This window comes from Ptychodera flava, unplaced genomic scaffold (assembly GCF_041260155.1).
Source record: "Ptychodera flava strain L36383 unplaced genomic scaffold, AS_Pfla_20210202 Scaffold_40__1_contigs__length_1388640_pilon, whole genome shotgun sequence".
NCBI classification, from domain to species: domain Eukaryota; kingdom Metazoa; phylum Hemichordata; class Enteropneusta; family Ptychoderidae; genus Ptychodera; species Ptychodera flava.
In genome coordinates, this window is record NW_027248362.1 from 281,763 (window position 1) to 303,101 (window position 21,339).

At 37.9% G+C, this 21,339-nt stretch overlaps 1 protein-coding gene across 1 annotated transcript; it reads left to right on the forward strand.

The window, feature by feature from the left end:
• Positions 1-8: 8 nt before the first annotated feature.
• Positions 9-21,331, forward strand: LOC139127982 (protein CFAP276-like). Its single transcript, XM_070693839.1, has 4 exons — positions 9-394; positions 17,960-18,076; positions 19,187-19,302; positions 20,090-21,331. The coding sequence occupies exons 1-4, from the start codon at positions 305-307 to the stop codon at positions 20,283-20,285; spliced, it is 519 nt and encodes a 172-aa protein (XP_070549940.1). The 5' UTR covers positions 9-304; the 3' UTR covers positions 20,286-21,331.
• Positions 21,332-21,339: the final 8 nt, after the last annotated feature.

The following is a 21,339-nucleotide window of genomic DNA, read 5'->3' on the forward strand; positions in this document are numbered from 1 at the left end:
CTTCAAGGTCACGTTCCCGGGTCAGCCACATAATGAAAACAACATTGCATGCATTGGGAACGAAACTCTGATTTCACCTAAGTGTAGATGTGTCTACTTTGTGCAAACCATCAAATAGCCCAATTTAAATCCTGCTACAGTTTTGAGAGACATATCGTACTCTGCGCCGCCGTCGTGCGTCCTTACCCATGATCCTTTTCTACAGTCGGTATCCACAACAAACAAGTGTTCCGCACATTTGCCAGACGCACTGTAACGCACCCGGCATCCCAATATTGTCTTAAAATCCAGTCTTTCTTCAAGAATGTCCTATAAGGTACAGTCTCATCGCGACCCATACCCATTCCCCAAACTTCAAAATGACGATAATTTTGTTGGAACCCGTCAAACACAGGTAAGGAAAGTTATGACTCTTGTCTATGCAGGTTAAACTTTATCATGGTACCGTACGTACGTTTCTCCATAGACAGTAGGGGGGGGGGGGGGTGTCTCTACACAGTTGACTGGTGTCAGTGTTGAGTTTCTTCATCGCCCCTAACCTGCGGCCCCGCTATGTACTGTGACAAAATTTATAGTCATCCCCACCTACAACCCTGCAGTGTAATACTGTGTCAAATTTAAATTTCCCGTGCTACTTCCGTCAATTTTTATAATAATAATAATAATGTTTATTGCGCAACAACACACTTAAGAAGTGTGGTCCCTCAGGCAAAAATACCTGTACAGTTCAACGAAGTGTGATAAGGCAAAAATACCTTAACAGTTCAACGATACAAGGATTAACAAACACTGGTTGTAGCTGCTGCTGGGGGAGAAAGTAAAGTACTTGAAATATACTTAACAGGTAATTTATCTGACTGACAAATGAACTTCTCTTCCTGGTCTAAGTCAACGAAACCAGGACTTCACATAGTTATTGAGGAAAATAACATCTCTCTGTATCTATTTTGGACAGATCATTACTGTGGAATTCATCCTCTACTGAAGATTTACAATACTTACAAAATCTCTCATTTGCAGGGACTTTTGGGATTGATCTCCGACCTAATTCAATTTGTAAGTTGTGATCAGAGATCGATCATTATAATATGGGCAAATACCGGTAGTTGCAGTAAAATTATCATGCTCAATGCAATGATGTATGAGTGAAGGTGAACAACTTCCTATCGGTGAACTTTGCACAGCGGCAGTCAGTCACCCCATTTCGAGAATTGTAATGTTACAAAGTTAAGTACTTACGAGCAAATATTAGGGTGACCGGACGATTTTTAAAAATGAAAGCTTTTGCCAAAATCTTGATGACATCTCTGGAAAGTGTTGGTATATTAGTCAAAATCTGAAAAAAAAATTGGCTAATTAGCATAATCACAATTTGGCAGCCTCTAGAAAATGGCTCAAAGATGACTAACCGTACAATAATTAGTCCGGTAAAAGGTGCATTTATAGTTTCCAAATAAGGGAGTGTCCAGAATTTACTTCCAGGGGATCTGGAGGATTTTTAGGGGGGGCTCACCCATAACCCATTTTTCTCAAGAAAAATTAGGGGGGGGGGCAGACAAAAATACCACAACCTTTTAGGGGGGCTACAAAAAAAACACATCAATTAAATTTTTGCCCAGAAGTCTTGATCTTCATGTATAGCGCATGGCTGTCAAAAATATCTGGTGAAAAATTTAAAAATTTGATAGCTCCTACGTGGAAAAAGGGTTGATTTTTCCAATAATTCTGTATGTGCATCCAGAAGATCATGTGCATCAATACTATGGTGCCAGATTGTTGAAATATTGATGGTACTGTAGCATCCTGTGTACACAAGAAATTTGCTGTAGTCAAGAAGTGATCTCACTGTGTATGAATCGTATTGTGGGTAGGCTCACACATTGCGTAATGATACTAATACTTTAGACTCCCATACGTTGTGATTTGTATGATCAAAGATTTCTCAGTGACGGCTGGCAGAAAAGGCCTAAAAACAAATTAACATGTTTTGTTTCCATCATCTTAAAACGTGTACATCATGACTATTTTAAAGTTTGTATGCATGCTCTTTCAACTTTGAAAAAAATTGTACTGCTGACAAAATGTGAACTTTAATGTATCCAGGGTTATCTGCATTTATAAACATTGAATTGTGAATTGAACAAGCAGAAATATAACATAGACATCATCTGAATTCATGTTGGATATTAAGGGACTGGTCAGTTTCTTCGGCATGGGGGGGGCCGGTGGATTCATGGGGGGGCCACCCTGTTTTTGACTTTGGTGATGGGGGGGTCACCATGTTTTTGAAATGCCCAATAGGGGGGGTCAGTGTGTTTTTGAATTTCGACACAGGCTCATCATTGCCTAAAATGCATCGTGTCAGCCACAAATTACATCCAGTTGCATTTTTCGGCGCGCCCTTTGGGCGCGTAACTTTAATAATCAGACATATTTTTCAGCACGCCCAACTTTAACATATCAGGCATACATATATCAGAGATATATGTATGTTCAATATTTTTCAGCATGCTCTTCAAGCGCATTACTTTAATATATCAGACATTTTTCAGCACACCCTTCTTGTGCATTACTTTAATATACAAGACATATATATCAGAGATATCAGGATGTTTCATATTTTTCTCCGCGCCCTTCGGGCGCCATACTTTAATAAAACAGAGATTATGCCAGAGATATCTTGATGTTTGCTAAGTGAAAGTGTACTATTATGAAATTTGCATTTCATATGAAAAGCATGACAAATTCCTGATACTTTTCTGTTCTCTCTATGAGAATTCAGTATGAGAAAGCAACATGCACAAATATCAATGTTACAAGAAAAGGTCATCTCAGACTCTGCACACATCAGATTTGGCTAAAATGCCTCTCTATTGTTCCTCAGGAGATTTAATTGGATGGCTGGCAAGTCTTAACACCCATCAAAATTTTTGATTTACTGCTTTTTCCTGTTTGATATTAATGATTGACATCCATTTCTGTACTACAGTTCAGGACATCTGGTTAAGCATAGAAAGTGTGAAATACATTCACCGCTCATTCAAAATGTACTGTATTCAAACTTTAAGATTGACACTTTGCAATTCCCATCTTACAACTGACATGCCAACAATTTCATTAAAACACAGAATGACTTAAAATATAAATGTATGTAAAATATAACACATATATATATATATATATATTATATATATATATATATATATATATATATATATATATATATATATATATATATATATATATATATATATTACAGTATTATATTATAACATATTACAGTTGTCGCGTGCGGGGGGGGGGGGGTCACCCTGTTTTCGAAATTTGGAATAGGGGGGGGTCACCCTGTTTTAAAAATTTGGAATAGGGGGGGTCAGCCACTTTTTGACGTCGGCAAAAAATAATCCACCGGCCCCCCCCAGGCCGAAGAAACTGACCAGTCCCTAAATATCTGCTGAATATTGAACAATAATTGCACGCTGGATTGGGATCACATTTGCTCATGATTTTCTTGAATCAGTTGAATGGGGCTTGGCTACTGTTATCGCTCGAGCCATAGAGCTAGACAGCCCTGCAAAGACCCGTACGTAGGGTCGGTGACTTCAAATCCATTTTGGGACTTGACGTAAAAAGCCAAATTACTGCAGAAATTCAGCGTTCTTGGGCCCAAGTCGTATCCCTGCCTACCTCAGCTACTCGATCGCTTCCAAAAATGCCAGTCTTTTATTCACTTCTCGTAAATAACCGTCGATGTCGGCAACTCTCTCGCTAGCCCTGCGTACGATGCTGTGTGTTAGCTGTGTGTGTGTGTGTGTGTTAGCGGCCAACACACAGCATCGTACGCAGGGCTAGCGAGAGAGTTGCCGACATAGACGGTTATTTACGATAAGTGAATAAAAGACTGGCATTTTTGGAAGCGATCGAGTAGCTGAGGTAGGCAGGGATACGACTTGGGCCCAAGAACGCTGAATTTCGGCAGTAATTTGGCTTTTTCCGTCAAGTTCCAAAATGGATTTGAAGTCACCGACCCTACGTACGGGTCTTTGCAGGGCTGTGGTGAGCGGGGCGATTAGCTGTAGCGGAACACACAGCATCGTACGCAGGGCTAGTATACGCCAACAGACTATCAACGACCGGGCTCTAGTTTTCGACATCGCTAGCAAGGACGAGAGCTTTCATTTCAAGAGGCCCGACAGGAGTACAAAGACAACAACCCAAAATACAGAAAACTACAGCTCGCAGAGCAATGCCCGCTGCAGCAAGAAGCATCTCTGCATCTGCTCCGTTCCGTGGTCTGTATGAACGTCCGTGTCAAACCGGGTATATGACGCGCTACACTCGGCTGTGGAGAATCCAACTCAACTACAAAGTTTACCCCGCTTGGGGTGCAAACGAGAATTCCGAGTACAGGTATCAAGTCAAGCGAAGGACTTTTCATAGGTCTTCTTGTTATGTGGGGGTTATCTCACTTGAAAGAGGATTCAGACCTACCCGGCAATCAGAAGGTACAACAACGAAGTTTGCCCAGCACCGGTAGGCCTACACCAACTAGCGGTTGGATCACTGCCATGACCGTGCACAGGACCGGGGCACAGGATCTCTCGATACATCTATGCACGGTGTAGCCGTGCAATTTTCCTGCCAAATGCCGCGAAAACCCGCTCGTTTTGTCTATTGTTTCTTGTCATTTACTATTTCTTACCACGTAATACTAGGAGAAGTAAGACATGGTGATCAACAGTTGGTTGTGGGCCAAGTCGTAGCGGGCCGGTACGTTGTGGGACCGGATTCTCTATATCCGTGTACGTCAACGCGGTGACCTTCTCCCAACAACATCTCCCGTGTCCTGCTCTGGCTTGCCGATCATGGTCTTGAGTGTAATTTTTGTGTTAGGCATTGTGCTTATTGCTGGTCTACATATATATGCAATGTTGATCATTTTAGTTATGTATTTTCACTGTACTGTACATAGCATTGTGTACAACCAGCGTGATCGCGCGCGATCAAACCTTTTTGTTCACTGTGACTGCATGCAGTAAACTCAGCGACATAATGTGCTGAGTGTAGTGTCCCAATGTTCGTAGCTCTACACGAGTTTATAGATAGAAATACACCACTGAAGTTCGTTTCCGATCTTAATATTTTACTATTGCATGATGTTGAGTCTTACAAAGGCCTTAACAAAGTGGGGGACTGCTCCCATCTCACTCCTATTGAAGTTGAGAAGACTTATGTTTACAAAAATTTATGTTCATCAACAAAAAAATCACGCACGCGCAGCGCGACGACCACTGCGCTTTAAATTAGAGTCTTTACTGTTCAAACTTTTACTTTTGTGTTATTGGTACAATGAGATGTGAAAATTTCATTCACTGTATGAACTTGAAATGAATGGTTTTATATATTGATTTTAAGTGATTTTAGAAAAACCAACTTTTCATAGTACATTTGTATAAGATCAAGTATGGTGACCCCATCCCATTTAGAGAAAAAACTCTAATATTTGATTGTTCTCATATGCCAGAATTCAAAAATCCATGGTAACTGTTAGTCCCCTAGTCTTCTATGTGTTGCTCTCTGGCTGGATCTTGTGTACAAGTAGATGTATGTTTCACTGTCAATTGAGTGTCCTATGACCGAAACTCTTCTTAAACTACATCAGAGTCAGAGCTACATGTATCACTGTCACTGCCAGTATGTAGTAGCAGGGCAGTAGTTGTATTAACTTTTTATTTTGACAATATTTTTGTTCAGTTTATACAATTGTGTTCTTGTTCTAGTCCCTACAGAATGTTGAGCTATCCAGTATTCAGCTTGCCAACACAGCCTACGTGTACCGTGCATTTGCATCATTCAATTATCACCAATATTTAGACAAACAGGCTTTGTTGACAAACTGAATATCGTGTTTTTCAGCAGCATGCTGTAGAGAGACACCAAGAAACTGTGTTTGATACATTGCATAGAAATATTGAAAAATTATCAACAGTAACTGTCGTAGCTCCTGCCCCATTACAAGGCCAACTTGTTCTACAAAAATTTTATGGCATTCATAAATTTTTAGACTTTTTCGAGATTAAAGACATAAAATATGACAAAACGGTTCTAGATTTTGTTTAATTAGTACTAACATTAGAACCATTGGACAACATCAAAATGTTAAAAGTCAAAATATTTTCAGTTCCCCCCTATAGGCAGAGCAAAACTTTAAAGTCCCCCCCCCCCTCTAATACCCCAATAATTTTCGAATCCCCCCCTGAATTCCTCCAGCCCCCTTACCACTTTTTTGAACGTGGCCCTAGTTTCACCTATATAATATCCTAACCTCCTGTGACTTTCCTTCTAAACGTTGAATTGCCTTGTGCACCAAAAGAGGTTGTATCTTATGTGAAACGATGAAAAAATAGCTGAAGAAACATCCATGTGTCAGTCAGTACGGCAGGCGAAACCCGGACGGCCATATACCGATTGGGGACAGAGCAGAGTAGATCAAAACACAAACAGGGTGTTATTATAGGAAAGGCGGTGACTTATTTTAAAGCTGAATAAAATGCTGTCTCTGGTTGTGTAAGTCTGTCGATCAAAATATGTATTTTGTTCCCAGTTGATTAATCATGGGGGGATGGCAGTCTCGATCTCCCCTTTATGGTTCGATATTTACTGACTCGTTCCTTCTCATTTTTGTCAATCAATGAAAGCATTTTCGTCTTCCATATTCAATCTTACTTTGACCGATGTTATATCCTGACCTATAGTGTCATTAGTTTTGACCAACGTAAAAAGACATATCCCATGCGCCCGGTTGACGAGATATTTTGCAAAACGATGAATAAAATATTTGAACATGTACGGCCATACTGTATGCATGGGGGCCCGGGAGACATCGATGTCAGTCTTTCTGGACTGTTTACATGTAGCTTAGGGGATATCAGAGGAAATGAATCAGTTAGTTGAATAAAACATAACTTTTCGGACATATTTTATGTCAATTTTGTCAATGTCGGACTTTTGATTCGATTGAGAAACCAGAATCACCTACAGAGATGTCTGTATTTAACACGGACGCACAATTCGGAATAGTTTGTTGTGCTACCGTCGGTCTCAGTCGTGGTGTCTCTCCCATAAAATTTCGAAGCTATAGGCCTACACTTGTCGTTTCGATTCACAGGTAGCGGTACACCATGACCAGATATTGTATGTTCTTTAAAGGTATACAGTCACCTGTAATCTAAATATGCCCATATATGGTCAAAAGGGCATTCATTGTATTCAAAATGACCATTGAGGGCGCTGTTTTTAAAAAGCGGCCACCCGCTTAAAATCTGTGATTGGTTAGATTTTCTCTTTTCTTGGGAACTGTGGCAAAATTGGAACTGGTGACAGTATACCTATAAACTAGTCTAAGCAATACGACACTGCACTCTTTGTCATATCGTGTCTCCCCGTAAACGTCCTTGAACCTACAGTATGTATGGACGTGACCATTGTTTTACTGCGCCCATCAGAGTGTAAACCCCTGCTCGTTCCCAGCAGAGTACTTTTTAAAGTTCTGTACTTCTGTGTACACTGTGTGTATAAGCCCCTAACCTAGTTTAATTCAATTTAGAGTTGCTAAAATTGCTAGAAAAACGGCACGTTTTTCCAGTACTTTTACAGTTCTGTGCTTTCCGTCCCCGTTCCTCAAATAGAATAGTCCCAAGTGCTATTGTTTTAAATCACGTCCAGGATGTGCTGTTGATTTTCATTCTTTCGTGCAATTTCATTCGTTTGAAGCAATTATCATTTCATTTGAGTGCTCTGTGGGACTTCTCTGGAAATGTGTTTTGGATAAAAAGAACTCTACAGTGAAAGACATAAACTTTGACGGTGATTAAGGTATACAATATCGGTTCGATGTGCGATGATATACAGATTACAAGTTATTTTAGAAGTTCTCAAAACCAGTAAAAATAATTCTGCGCGCCACTTATTGATACATAGGGGATTCGATCTCCTTCGATGATGACGATGATGATGATTAAATATTTAAAAATGAAGAAAAATAAAAATATATTTGGACTCAGTAAATTTGTTGTTGTTGTTATTGTTGTTATTGCTGTTGTTGTTGTTGATACTATTTGCAGAAAAGAACAAAGTATGCGCTGCAAAATTCAACACAGCCTAACTATACATGTGCGTTGCAAATTCAACACAGCCTAACTATACATGTGCGTTGCAAATTCAATACAGCCTAACTATACATGAGCGTTGCAAATTCAATACAGCCTAACATTACCCAAGGGATGTCACTTCATTGCCACACACTTTTTTTCAATCGCCTAAATGCACCTAGCATGCATCGAAATCAGATGTCTGATTTTTTCATATTCAAAAGGCTTATTGATTTACGGAGAACGCCCATCTTGTTTTTACCTCCCATTTGCCATACATACATGGCAATTGGGAGGTTATATGGTTGAAAAAAGTCTGTATGTGAGATGTCTGTCTGTATGTACCGGTATGTATGTATGTATGTATGCAGCGTTGGAAACTACCTTATTTGCTTTTGTCAGTCGTGTTTTTCCTGGTTTAAATATTTCTCGAATGGACCAATTCAAACCGAATGTGAGCACACTGTCTTTGACAGTATTTTTTTGTATCCCATCCGCTTGGTTGTGTGATGAAGTCATCTTCGTCCTCGAAGAGGAGAAGCCAGATTCGTTATTGAGAGAGTTAGCCACTATTGACTGACTCGTGAGCGATCCGGTGTGTGGTATCATATTATAATTAACATGACCCAGCATCGACCGGAGTTTCTGGACGGTTATAAGGATTTTTGTTTTAGGGCATATTTTGAACGTTGCTAGTGCTCGTTGTGTTAACAGTAAATGTTGTACTAATCTGTCAACGATTAGTTTGTTTTAGGCATTTAAATTGATTATCCGAACTTTTAGTTTTGTGTCAATTTTTTATGGACTTTGTAATAGATTTCGGGTCGATATTGGTGCCTGCTTTCCGGTGTAAGAAAAGCATGTCGTGAAGGGCTGTTTCGAGAAATAAATCTTGTTTCTCTGTGTTTAGCCATTCCCTGGTTTCATGGTTTCGTTAACAATATTTTCTGTAACCGGCCTTTGAAATCGGTTTTGTCGGAGGAGAGTATTGGTTTACTTAATTCATGCCGTCAACTATGATTACTTATGTGGCAACTCTCTCAGTTTTTGATTTTCTTTGCCAGATGATGTTTTCTGTATTGCTCAGCAATCTTTTCAGTTTGGTTGATTGTAGTACCAATTCGATGACAGATTGCATCTTGGTTTTATACGATAAGTAGTGGCATGAAATGGAGACAAATTTTAAAAAATCAGTTTCCCCATTGTTAAAACCAAATATATAGGGGGCAGATGCTGCAGTCATTTGTAGCAGGACAGGGACTGGACTCTGATTATGAATCAGACTTTTCTGATCTCCTTGAAAGTGATGTTGGTAGTGACACTGACTTGATGTAATCTGTGCTTGACTCATGTCAGCACTGATTTCATCAAGGAGACCATGCACAGATCCATGATGAAATATCCAGTACTCGGCTATCAACACAATGTATCAGAGTGTTATCAGCATTGTTATTGTAGAAATTTTGTATTCAAGACAGGATTAGAATTCATTTCAAACAGTGGAATTCAGAACAGTTTGTTTGTAAGATCACAGTCATACTCATGTTGAAAATAAAGTTGTTTACAGTTTGCAGTCCATAATTGTTTTGTGTTTTTTTGAATGAATGGATTTGTCAAAAATTCAGGACAGGCAACTTTCTGGCAGGACCGGCAAGTTTTGAAAGTTACCAGTCCTGATGTCTGGCAAATATTTTGGCCAGTTTCCAACACTGATGTATGTATGTATGTATGTATGTACATTGTATGTATGGATGTCTGTCCGTCCAACGCAAAAACTCTGAAACTGCTGCACGTATAAAGCTGATTTTTGGTGTAGTGATGCCATATATGATGTAGATGTGCCGTTGTTAAAATGAACTTTTTAGTCCCATGTATATGCAAATGAGGTAGAAAAAAGGGTGAAAATGGTCAAAAATCAGTAACTCAAGAACTACTCTTCTGATCATTGTCATATTTGTTTTTTAGGTACCTTGGGCCCTACTCATTCAAACATGTAGATTTGGTGTCAATATTGGCTGCTTTCTATTTTTAATGAATTTTTTTCTCTATTTTTTTTGGCATTTCAGTAAAAAATTGTTTCCTCTGAAAGCAATGGTCTGTTCGCTTTAAAATTTGGCGTGCAGGTGCCTTGTGATAACTCAAAATAGAATTCATCAAAATTATTGCAAAATTTGCATATTTGTATTTTTGGACAATTTTTGCCATTTTTGGTTAAAAAAATCTTCGTTGAAACTGTGTATGCCATTACTTTCTAATTGGGTGTGCAGGTTCCTAGGGGTGACCTGAAGATGACTCTGTGAACTCATGCTGAAATTTGCAAATTTTGTGGTACTGTTTGTCATGCTTTCAAATTTGGTACATAGGGGAAATGTAGTAGGTCATTCATTCAAAGTCAAGTACTGCCTGTGTGAATGAGCAGATTATGATTGTACTGTTCCAGGCTGAGGTGCTATTTATAGGAATGATGCAATGTTAGACGGTAATTGATGTTTTAACTGAACTTGACTTACATTGTATGTAACTCTTGTACTGTATAAACCCTATCAATTCACCCAGAAAAAATAATTAATATGATTTTAAATAATTGAATTAATTAGGAAATCAACAAAGCCAAAATAATTTTAGTGTAGAATTATTAGAAAGTTCAACTTTTTTGACAGTTCATAGTGAAATGCTTACCATCTTGGATGATTAAAACATGTAAAGGCAACTTTCCTGAATCCCAACTTGACATATTCTGAACCGTCATATATTTTGCTCTGTATGTTATCTAAAAGAAATTGCTCATAATAGTTTGTCATGATAGGTTGGTCAAATAAATAGAGATAGAGAAAGTTCCAATTTCCATTTATGGTTGACTTGGTAAGGATAAAATAAAATTACTTTTTGAGGAAAAAAATAGAGTGGTCAATTAAAAGAGTGGTCAAAGTTATAGGGTTTTTATGGTAAAGCTGGGCTGTAAGGTTCCTCATGTGCTATTTATAGCAATTATGCAATCTGTGTAAACAGTGCAATGAAAGTGTTACATGATTCCTTATAATGCTTTTGATGACCTTGAACTTCTTAAAGTTGCAAACATTTGTCTCTTCAGTGTGCTTTCTCTGAGTACCTACAGGCTCAAGTTATTCAACAGAACTTACTTGCAATGTTAATTTGAAAGTTAAAATGTGCTAGTTAATAGGATTAAAATACTGATATTAAAAGATAACCAGCTCAAGATTCTTTATAACCTGACAGATATGCTGTTTTTTTATGACGCAAATCTTGATAAGCTAGTCTTGTTTACTTTAATTAGAATGTAATTAACTCTCGTTTATATTATTATAAGCAGTAGTATCAAGTTGAACAAGCTGATATTGACAAGTTGGTCGGCTGTTGGAGGTTAAAAGCTGTAAAAATAAATGTATGCATGTCTGTCTGTCTGTCTGTCTGTATGTATCGGTATGTATGTATGTTAGTTAGTATGTGCGGAGGTATGTCCGTCCACATTAAAACCTAAACTGCAGCACCTACCACCTTAGAATTTGGTGGACAGGTGCACCCAGGGGTGGAGATGTGAATTTGTTGAAATGAACATGTCAAAATCAAAAAGATGCAAATGAGGGCAAAAAAGGGAAAAATCCTGCAAATTACTAAAACCCTGTAACCACTGGTCAGATTTGGTTGGAACTTGGTATGCAGGCTCTTTATAGTGACTTAAGTTACATTTCTTCAAATTGTGGTGAAATTTTGAAAGTTGTATTTTTTGGGCGATTTTCCTGTTTTTTGTCCAAAATTCTTCTTTTCTGAAAGTGCTCATCCTCTTGCCTTGAAAACCTGTATGTATGATCCTAGGGTTGGCCTTTGTCAGATTTGTTCAAATTGTGGTGAAATTTTCATATTTGTATTTTAGGGGCAATTTTTCCCATTTTTTGTCAAAAAATCATTTTTTCCTAAAGTATTTGTTGGATTGCTGTAAAACATGATAGTCTTAATCCTAGGGTTGTTTTCTGTCAGGTGTGTCAAAGTCATTATGAGATGGAGCATTTCATATTGCTTGGGGTATAAGATTAATTTGGACTTGCAATGGAATTTTCTTAGTAATCAACCTGTAAGAATGCAATGTCATGTGTGTACTAGTACTTAGTATCTCTGTAAAGTGGGAGGACAGTGTCATTGACACTATTTTTAGCTTTAACTTAGCACATGATGGCAATTGAAAATTCAAAGCCAAATAGCCAGTGGGAAAAAATTTGACGACTCGCTCTCACCAGCGGTCGCAATGAAAAAAAAAAATCGAAGTCTCTGAAGTCAGTATCATTGCTCCGCCATATTTATTGTTGGTTGTACGGCCAGTTTAAAGTCACAGACTTTCTTCTTGGTAAAATTCATATAATTGCCATACCGCGAAGTTCCCTGTGCATTTCAATATGTCTATTTGCAAGCAAAAGCGTCACGGACATTCGATCGATGGTGATGAACTTTCTCCAGGCCGTGACATGTCACCAGTTACGAACTTTAGCGGTTTTCGATATGAAAGATGGTTGTCTGTAAATGTGGTAACTAGCTATAACGATCAGTAACAACCAGAAACGAGCAGTAATGAGCAATAACGACCTAGAACTAGACAGAACGAGCCAATAACGATCCGTAACGAGCCAAAAAAATTTGATCTATCCCTATAAACTTAAACTACAAGCACAGTTCCCGCCAAGCTTAGAAATCACGCCCTCTATGACGTTTGGTACTACCAAAAACCTCTGCAACAGTGCTCATGGAGTAAGCAATAACGAGCTAGAAATAGAAAGTACGAGCCAATAACGAGCAATAAAGAGCAAAATAAAAATGATCTGTCCATAAATTGAACTTCAACTGCACTTCCCGCCTGTCCTTGAAATCCCGCCCTCTACGACATGCTTTGTACATCGAAACCTCTGCGGCAGTGCTCAGTTAACACGTGGCGTACGAGTGAAGCCTGATAAACATTTTTCGAATAAAAAGAAAAATTCACATTTATTTATGTAGTGTTGATATAAAAAAGACAGAAGAGTCAATTCCCAGAGAGCTCATAAACTTGAGTGGGCGTAGTATCCGTTTTGCATTCATGAAACCACATTTGCCTGAACTCTGACCCTTGCCGGTGATCATGGTAAGGGACTGGAGAGAGATTATGAGGGGAGGGCCCCATTTTAAAAATTATATCCGGAGTCTGTTTGGCAAACCATTGGTAAATTCCCCGACAAAACAAGCAATATCCCTACATTTATGTATGTTTGATAACTGATATATATATAGAAATTTGGAGGTAAAAGTGCATGTGTGTGAATAAAATATGATTTTTCTCTAATTGTACTCAAGCTGTTGAGCTACTACTAGTATATGACAATCTATGAGAAAAGCATGGATTCTTTTTGCGATACAATAATGACTATGTCTTTGCATTTGTAAATGTTTGTCAATTACAATGTGGTATTTGGAAGTGAAGATGTGAGATTTAAAAATTGATATGTGAATTTCGGGCCAAAACTACAACCTCACTTCACATGGTAATCCAGGGATAAACTATAAACAATTTTTCCCTTACAAAACAACAGGGGAAAGAAATTAGTCCCCTTGGGTGGGGAGGGAGGTTTTTTGTGCAACTGTTTACTTTATTTGATTTTATTTTGATTATTTTCAAAGGATAAAGCTATTCTTTAAAAGGTTCACGGTATGTTTTTTTGAGCACGTAAATTGATGTGCGTCACTATTTTTCATGGAAACACGTTTGAAGTTCACAATTCACTATTTTTTCCTCAGCGTCATGTTGAAAAACATCAGCCCTCCCGTCTTATAATTTCTTTTCTGTCCCTTAGCATGAGTAATCCATTGGGAAAAGCACAGTTACGAGTGTAGTGATACATAGCGGCCGCCCATTATTCTATGCATACTACACGGCGGCTGCTATGTATCACTACACTCGTAACTGTGGGGAAAAGATCATATTTTGGGGCTCTTTATTGCCCCTTATTGGCTCGTTCTATCTTGTTCTGGCCCCTTATTGCTCGTTATTGCTCGATACTGCTTGTTTCTGGTCGTTATTGACCGTAATTGCTCGATACTGCTTGTTTCTGGTCGTTATTGACCGTAATTGCTACGCTGCAGCTCGTTACTGGTAACAGGCTGCACCATGTCCAAGCATGCCGTAGAGAGCAGGATTTCCAGGATTGGCGGGAACTGCGCTTGTAGGTTAATGTATTGACAGATCATATTTTTTTGGCTCGTTATGGCTCGTTATTGGCTCGTTCTGTCTAGTTCTAGGTCGTTATTGCTCGTTACTGCTCGTTTCTGGTCGTTACTGGTCGACTCGTTATGGCTAGTTACCACATTTACAGACACCCTACGAAAGATGCAATATATTATCAGCGTTGTTCACGCTGTGTTTTGAGTCTGATATCAAATATAACAGGAAAAAACTAACGATTAGAGTGACGATAGAGACCATGCCCGATACGGAAAATTGACATCAACTACTTGCATTGAGCAGTGACCTGAACTTCAGTGAACTTCAGACTGATATATAAATGTCGACAATATAAAACATTGAAATGCTGGAGAGAGAGAGGTTTACGCTGTCGCGAACTGATTATACTCTTTCGGATATGACTTCGGTATAGACGATACACAGACATCGAAAATGAACACCTACTTTCCAGAAATTCAACTAATCTTATAATAAGAGTAGAACAAATCCAAAAGTGTTGGTTGAAGTAAATCTTCAGATGTTGGTTTTCTAAAGTTAGACAATACTTACAGAAATATGGTCGTCATAGTCTTCTCTTAAAAACTATTATCTTCAACACCACGTTTCTTATGATCTGTGATGTAATTTTTTATTATTTTTACAAACTTTCAATGCATCAAACGCCATTAGACTATCTCATCTGCCTGTCAAGGAGTTACAATATATTTCCAAGGGCTGGCACACAATGTCAACTTATGCGTCGTCCGTCGAGTGGCCGGTGGCAGTGTCACAGATCGCTCCGTCTGTAATCGCAGCCACTTTTATTTTGATGTGACACCCACGTGTGTTTGAGGGTTTTTTGTTACCTAATTTGTCGACCTAACAAAATTTCACAGTCCATGCTTTGAAGCAGTCTCAACATGGAAAACATGTCTCGCGTAAATTTCATCCTCGTCGTTCCAATTAATTCGACCACTAAATTATTTTGGCAGTTTTAATTTCCTATTAATTCAACGTTTTTCAAATCGTAATTATTTTTTCTGGTCGAATTGATAGGGTTTTTACGGTACGTACATACATACATACATACATACATACATACATACATACACACATACATACAGACCCCATCCACTTCAGCTTATACGATAAACTCACATCGGTATAACCAAATGTGAGCTAAAAACAGAAGAGTCTACCGGTAGTCAAAGATGTTAATCTTCAAGAGCTTGCAAAGAATATACAGAATTCTGTCAGTAACACAGTCCTGTTGACAAATGGCAGAGAGAGGATACTGTTGTCAACAGTTGATAACTCTATAACCTTATCATTCAGTCTTTTCCTTCACTCATGGGCAGCACAGTAAGAGGCATGTGCTTTAAAGAATTTATAATAATAATAATAATAATAATAATAATTGTATAATAATATCATCACATGCAATCAGTGGTTTGGTGATTGAACTTTTGGAAAAATTGTTACATTGTGCTGATACTGTTAAAATTTGCCTTTGCAGATAAACTGTACCTAGACTCTTGTCCTACAAATTTCTTAAAATGATGAAGTCAGTAACATTCTGGGTTTTTTGATACCTTTTACATTTTAGTATCAAGTCATTGTTGATGACACAGTCCCCACTTGTTAATGGGTACTTTGATTACAAGTCCACAGAGAGGATAGAGTCCTCTCCATTAATTAGGTCTGTGATAAAAATAGTTTGATACAGATGCGCTCAATGGCCAAGAATGAGTTTCATGGTGATGAAAACATAAAACCAATGTAGGCCACCATCCTAAAGTTTGAATGAGTCAACTAGGAATTAATCAACAGGATGTTGCAAAACATTTTTGCATCCTATCATAACACTGATAGATTATCACTGGTACCATATTAAGTTTGATGCAGTGCTTCTGGACATTCACCCTAAAAACAAAAGTTCATCTTGTAAATGCAAATTGGCAATTAATTTAATTTATTGGATCGTATCACAAAACAAATCGACATGCATATGTATGACATAGGTCAATGTCCTTGTACCAACTGTGAATAAAATCGGTTGAGATATGCCTGAGTTATGGCTTCGTACATAAAAAATCGTAACAAAATGGCCGCACGGCAGCCATATTGGATCGTATCACAAACCAATTGATGTGCATATCTATGACATTGGTCAATGTCCTTTTACCAACTTTGAATAAAATCGATTGAAACATGTCTGAGTTAGGTCTCTGTACATGAAAAAATCTTAATAAAATGGCCGCCTGGCAGCCATATTGGATCGTATCAGAAAACAAATGACGTGCATATGTATGACATAGGTCGATGTCCTTGTACCAACTTTGTATAAAATCAGTTGAGATATGCCCGAGTTATGGCATTGTACATGAAAAAATTGTAACAAAATGGCCGCCTGGCGGCCATATTGGAACGTATCACAAATCAAATCAACATGCATATGTATGACATATGAAGTAATCCTTGTATCAAGTTTGAATGAAATTGCTCCAGGCATCTCTGAGATATCTGCGTGAACGAACGCACGCACGCACGCACGCACGCACGGACATGACCAAACCTATAAGTCCCCCCAGACGGTGTCCGTGGGGACTAACAAAATTGGTTCAGGGATGTTTGAGTTACGGTTCAAAGACATGAAAAATTGCAAACAAAATGGCCGCCTTGCGGCCAAATTGGATCAAATCGCAAAATAATTTGATCTGCACATGTAGGCCATAGTGTTATGCCTTTGTGCCAAATTTGAACAGAATCTGTTCAAGGATGTCTGAGTTATGGTCCAAAGACATGAAAAATCGCAAACAAAATGGCCGCCTCGCGGCCATATTGGATCGTATTGCAATATAATTTGACATGCACATGTAGGCTATAGTGTTATGCCTTTGTGCCAAGATTGAACAGAATCTGTTCAAGGATGTCTGAGTTATGGTCCAAAGACATGAAAAATCGCAACAAAATGGCCACCTTGGGCCCATATTGGATTGTATCGCGAAATTATTTGACATGGATATGAAAGCGATAGTGTTATGCCTTTGTGCAAAGTTTGAACAGAATCTGCACAAAGATGTCTGAGTTATGGTTCAAAGACATGAAAAATCACAACAAAATGGCCGCCTCGCGGCCAAATTCGATCGTATCACAAAATAAATCGACGTGCATCTGTAGGTCATAGTGCTATGCCTTTGTGCCAAGTTTGAACGAAATTTGTTCGGCAGTGTCTGAGAAACTGTTGATGACGGACGGACGGACGGACGGACGGACGGACAGACGGGACCCAATCTATAAGTCCCCGCTGGACTTCGTCCGCGGGGACTAAAAAACTTTTCAGTGAAACTTCTTTCAAATATGTCCAATAATTGAGTATCCATAGACGAGCATGGTGGGTGTCTGACTCAAAAGTTATGGATATGACAATGTGTGTGTTTTTGTGTATTTAGTCTGTGTTTTCCACTTTGACACACACTGTACAAGTACATTTATAATCTCAATACCCACCAGATTCAGATATTGATGGCATGAGGAATGTATCTTGCCTTTATCATTGCGTTAGCTGATTGTAATTAATTTCAATTTTTGAAATGACTCCATTCAGGTCAAAGCATATGGTGAGCCAACACATTTATCACAGCAACAAGACCCATGGAACAGGCTTAATTCAACATGTACATTAGCAAGCTCAAGAAGAGAAGTTTACCATCATGATCCAAAGGTAAACACTCATTTCATGACTTGATGGTGACTGTTAAAGGGCCCATGGTCTGATTTGAAATGTAAAGATCCCTCTTAATAGACTTTCCTTAATATGATACTAGTACATGTATGTTTATTTCCAGTTAGTTTTGCAAAGATTTGCCTGATAAGGTAGACAAGTAAAAGTGTGAAATTGACACTTCCTAAAGTTTGACCAGTGGATTCTTTTGCTTTTCTGGAGATTGCCCAATCTCTAAGTATGTACGTTACTTGTCTAAGAACATGTATAACCCACTGCTTATGTATAAGCGCCTCCTCTATTTCTAGACATGGTTAGAGTAATGCTATATGTCCATGTATACGCACTGCCCTGCTAGATAAAATATGGAAAAGTTTGAGAAAGTGTAAAGAATTGTTGCACTTGGTAAAATAACTTTTCAGACCAAAGAAACCAGTAGAAGGTGTTCTATAATGCGACATCGAACTTATGTGACTGAACTGAGGGGGAAAAAGAGCATGTTTGTGTTCTTCTGATTCTCTGTGATCCCAGTGTATACCTCATGGAACAGTCCTAGTCTGACCTTGCCTGACACCGCCATGCTTCATTTGTTTTCCTTCTTGGATCATGAAATTTCATCGTTTGAAGCAGTTTATTATTTCATCTTTGAAGAGTCTGACTGTTGACTATTATGAATCCCACTGCTATGTTGTATATTTGCCAAGAAGTTTACCATTTCCAAAACTGTGCACCAGTTACTGGATATTCATCTGTATAAACACCAAAATGACACTTACATGTGATTGTAAATTGATAAATCAATTGATAAATCATGGTAGAAATCTTGGATGACTAACTGGCTATTCAATTACCACTGATCTGCAAATGTACTGTTTCCTAAATTTAGACAGTGCTAAACTTTAAAGGATTGTAAAGTATGTAATAGTCACAGACATTGCTTCACCAGTGTTACAAAACACAATGCAGTTGGCTGTACATGAAAACAATGACTTTTACATAATAATCTCTACTTCCTGTGGTATCTCCATGATGTTGTCATTGACAGTACTTATAGGTATTGTACACTTTGATATGCATCCATAAATTTGATATGCAAATTGCTTCCTGCAGGCTCCAAGAGACAGTCTTGATTTTGTTTTAAAGACTAGTTATGATCAACATAATTCATTCCTGGCTACCAAACCAGAAACACTTGTTCAGCCAGAAACAACAGGAGTTGACCATGGGTAAGTAAATCCAAAGTTGTCGGTTCATTGACTATTTTCATTGGTCTGTACACATTCCCATCTTTGTAAATGGTTGGACTGTCAGTCTTTAAGTTTCTACCTTACCATCCCTTGCAACAACAAATTGATTTTTATGTCATCCATTGTTGATTTTCCTTATCACTAATAGTATTTGATTAAGTCAGAAGTTTACTCTTGATACTTAAAAACATGATTTATACACTTGTAGTGAAAATGGAGAGTATAATCCCTTGGTAACTTGTTATCATTATACTGTGGTATGTGATTGCCATGACAGATGGCAACATCTTGCCATTCCTCTAACCCTTTGTAAAACTTCAAATTTGTTAATGATTCATTACTGTATGGACAAAGCTTTTGGCAACCTTGTTTTTCATGGAATTTTTCCTTTACACTTTAAGCCCTTATGTGTTAAAAATCAAGCTGTACATGCCTTCATTCAATTAGTGAGACTTAGATACTTTATTTCCTCACAATGGAGGGGTCACAGTCTTCATTTAGGACTATTTCAAAATAAACTGAAAATCTTCAATATTGGCCACTGGGTTCTCCTCCACAGACATCTGAGATCAGTAGATGGCTCATTAATAATCATAGCATTAATGATGATGAAAGAATTGGCAATTTAATTTTCTTTTGTTCCTAAAGGATTTCTTTGCTAATAAAATGTTGTGTTCACAGTTGCTTTGATTCCAAATTTTGAAAAAGAAAAGAATCTGAATGATAAGAGTAAACTGAGTCACTTTCTCTACTATCCACATCACAGTCGTACTTTGAAGAACAAACCAAAAGAAACTCAGAAGTCTGCTGATGCAACAAAACCTCCCCTGGCCATTAATGTGGTAGTTGATCCAAAAAGAGAAACTATTGACTGCTTCAACGGGGCCATTGATAGTCCTCACAGTGCTGCCACCAATCCAGGATACTCTAGGAAACATGATGGTGGATTTTATACAACATAATTAGTTCTTATGATATGTTATACATTTACTGTATTTGTGACAGAACAAGCACAATAAAGTAACTATCAGAGAGGACATTTCACAAGCAATCTCTCTGAATTTTGATGCAATCCTTTACCAAAACACTGCAGTTTGTAAATTTGACGTAGTTTCTTTCACTTATCAACATGACCATGTACCGGTATTGTACTCTCTCTCTCTCTCTCTCTCTCTTTCTGATATATGTAAATAGTAATACCAGAAGGTTTGATAGCCAAGTGAGGATGGGGTGAGCAATAATTATTCTTTCTCTAAAATCTACTTTTCAGTTTGACATAAGCTTTTTGTTTCTGAAAGAACTATTATATCTCCCATAATTTCAAGTACATTCTGAAGTGGGTCTTCATGTCCAATGAGGTTTTCATTTACTTTACCATACTGTGGATTCAGTGAACAAGGTGTGTTTTCATCATACCATGGATTCAAATAATATATACCATACCATACACTGAATTAATACTCAGCTTTCAATATTATTAGACATGCTGTACAGTGCTCATCATTTATCTTACATTTACATGAAGCTTGTTGGTCAAAGCCTCATTCATCAAAGCTTAAACATCTACATGCAAAAAAATCCTTTGAAGTTTTGTTTGAAACAAAAAATTGTCTTTTGCATCAGTAATCTGCAAACTGTTTTTAAAGTTTGTTTAAAACCAAGTGTATAGGAATCATAATTACAAGAAACCAGTAAAGAAATTAAATAGTAATGTGAAATGCTACGTGAATGTTAATCTATTTTATGCATCATCCTGTTCTTCAGTAATTTGATAGTGTAACTTTAAATCATGACCAAAATTGTCTCTTGGAATGTAACAGCATTTAATACATAAAATGCACCACATACTTAGTCAGATTCTATAGACTACTTATACCTTGATCTGTATGTCATGGCAGGATTCTGCCCAGCATTCCTCACAACCTGCACTAACCACAGGGAGAAGTATGAAATTTATTCCTCCTCTTGAAATCTGTGATAATGCCAATAAAGATGTGTTTGCTAGAAATGGTCTCT

Coding starts and splice junctions, on each gene's coding strand:
- LOC139127982 (XM_070693839.1), top strand. CDS start 305: ATGTCCTATAAGGTACAGTCTCATCGCGACCCATACCCATTCCCCAAA. Junction 18,077..19,186: donor TTTACCATCATGATCCAAAG/GTAAACACTCAT, acceptor TGCTTCCTGCAG/GCTCCAAGAGACAGTCTTGA. Junction 19,303..20,089: donor ACAACAGGAGTTGACCATGG/GTAAGTAAATCC, acceptor TCCACATCACAG/TCGTACTTTGAAGAACAAAC.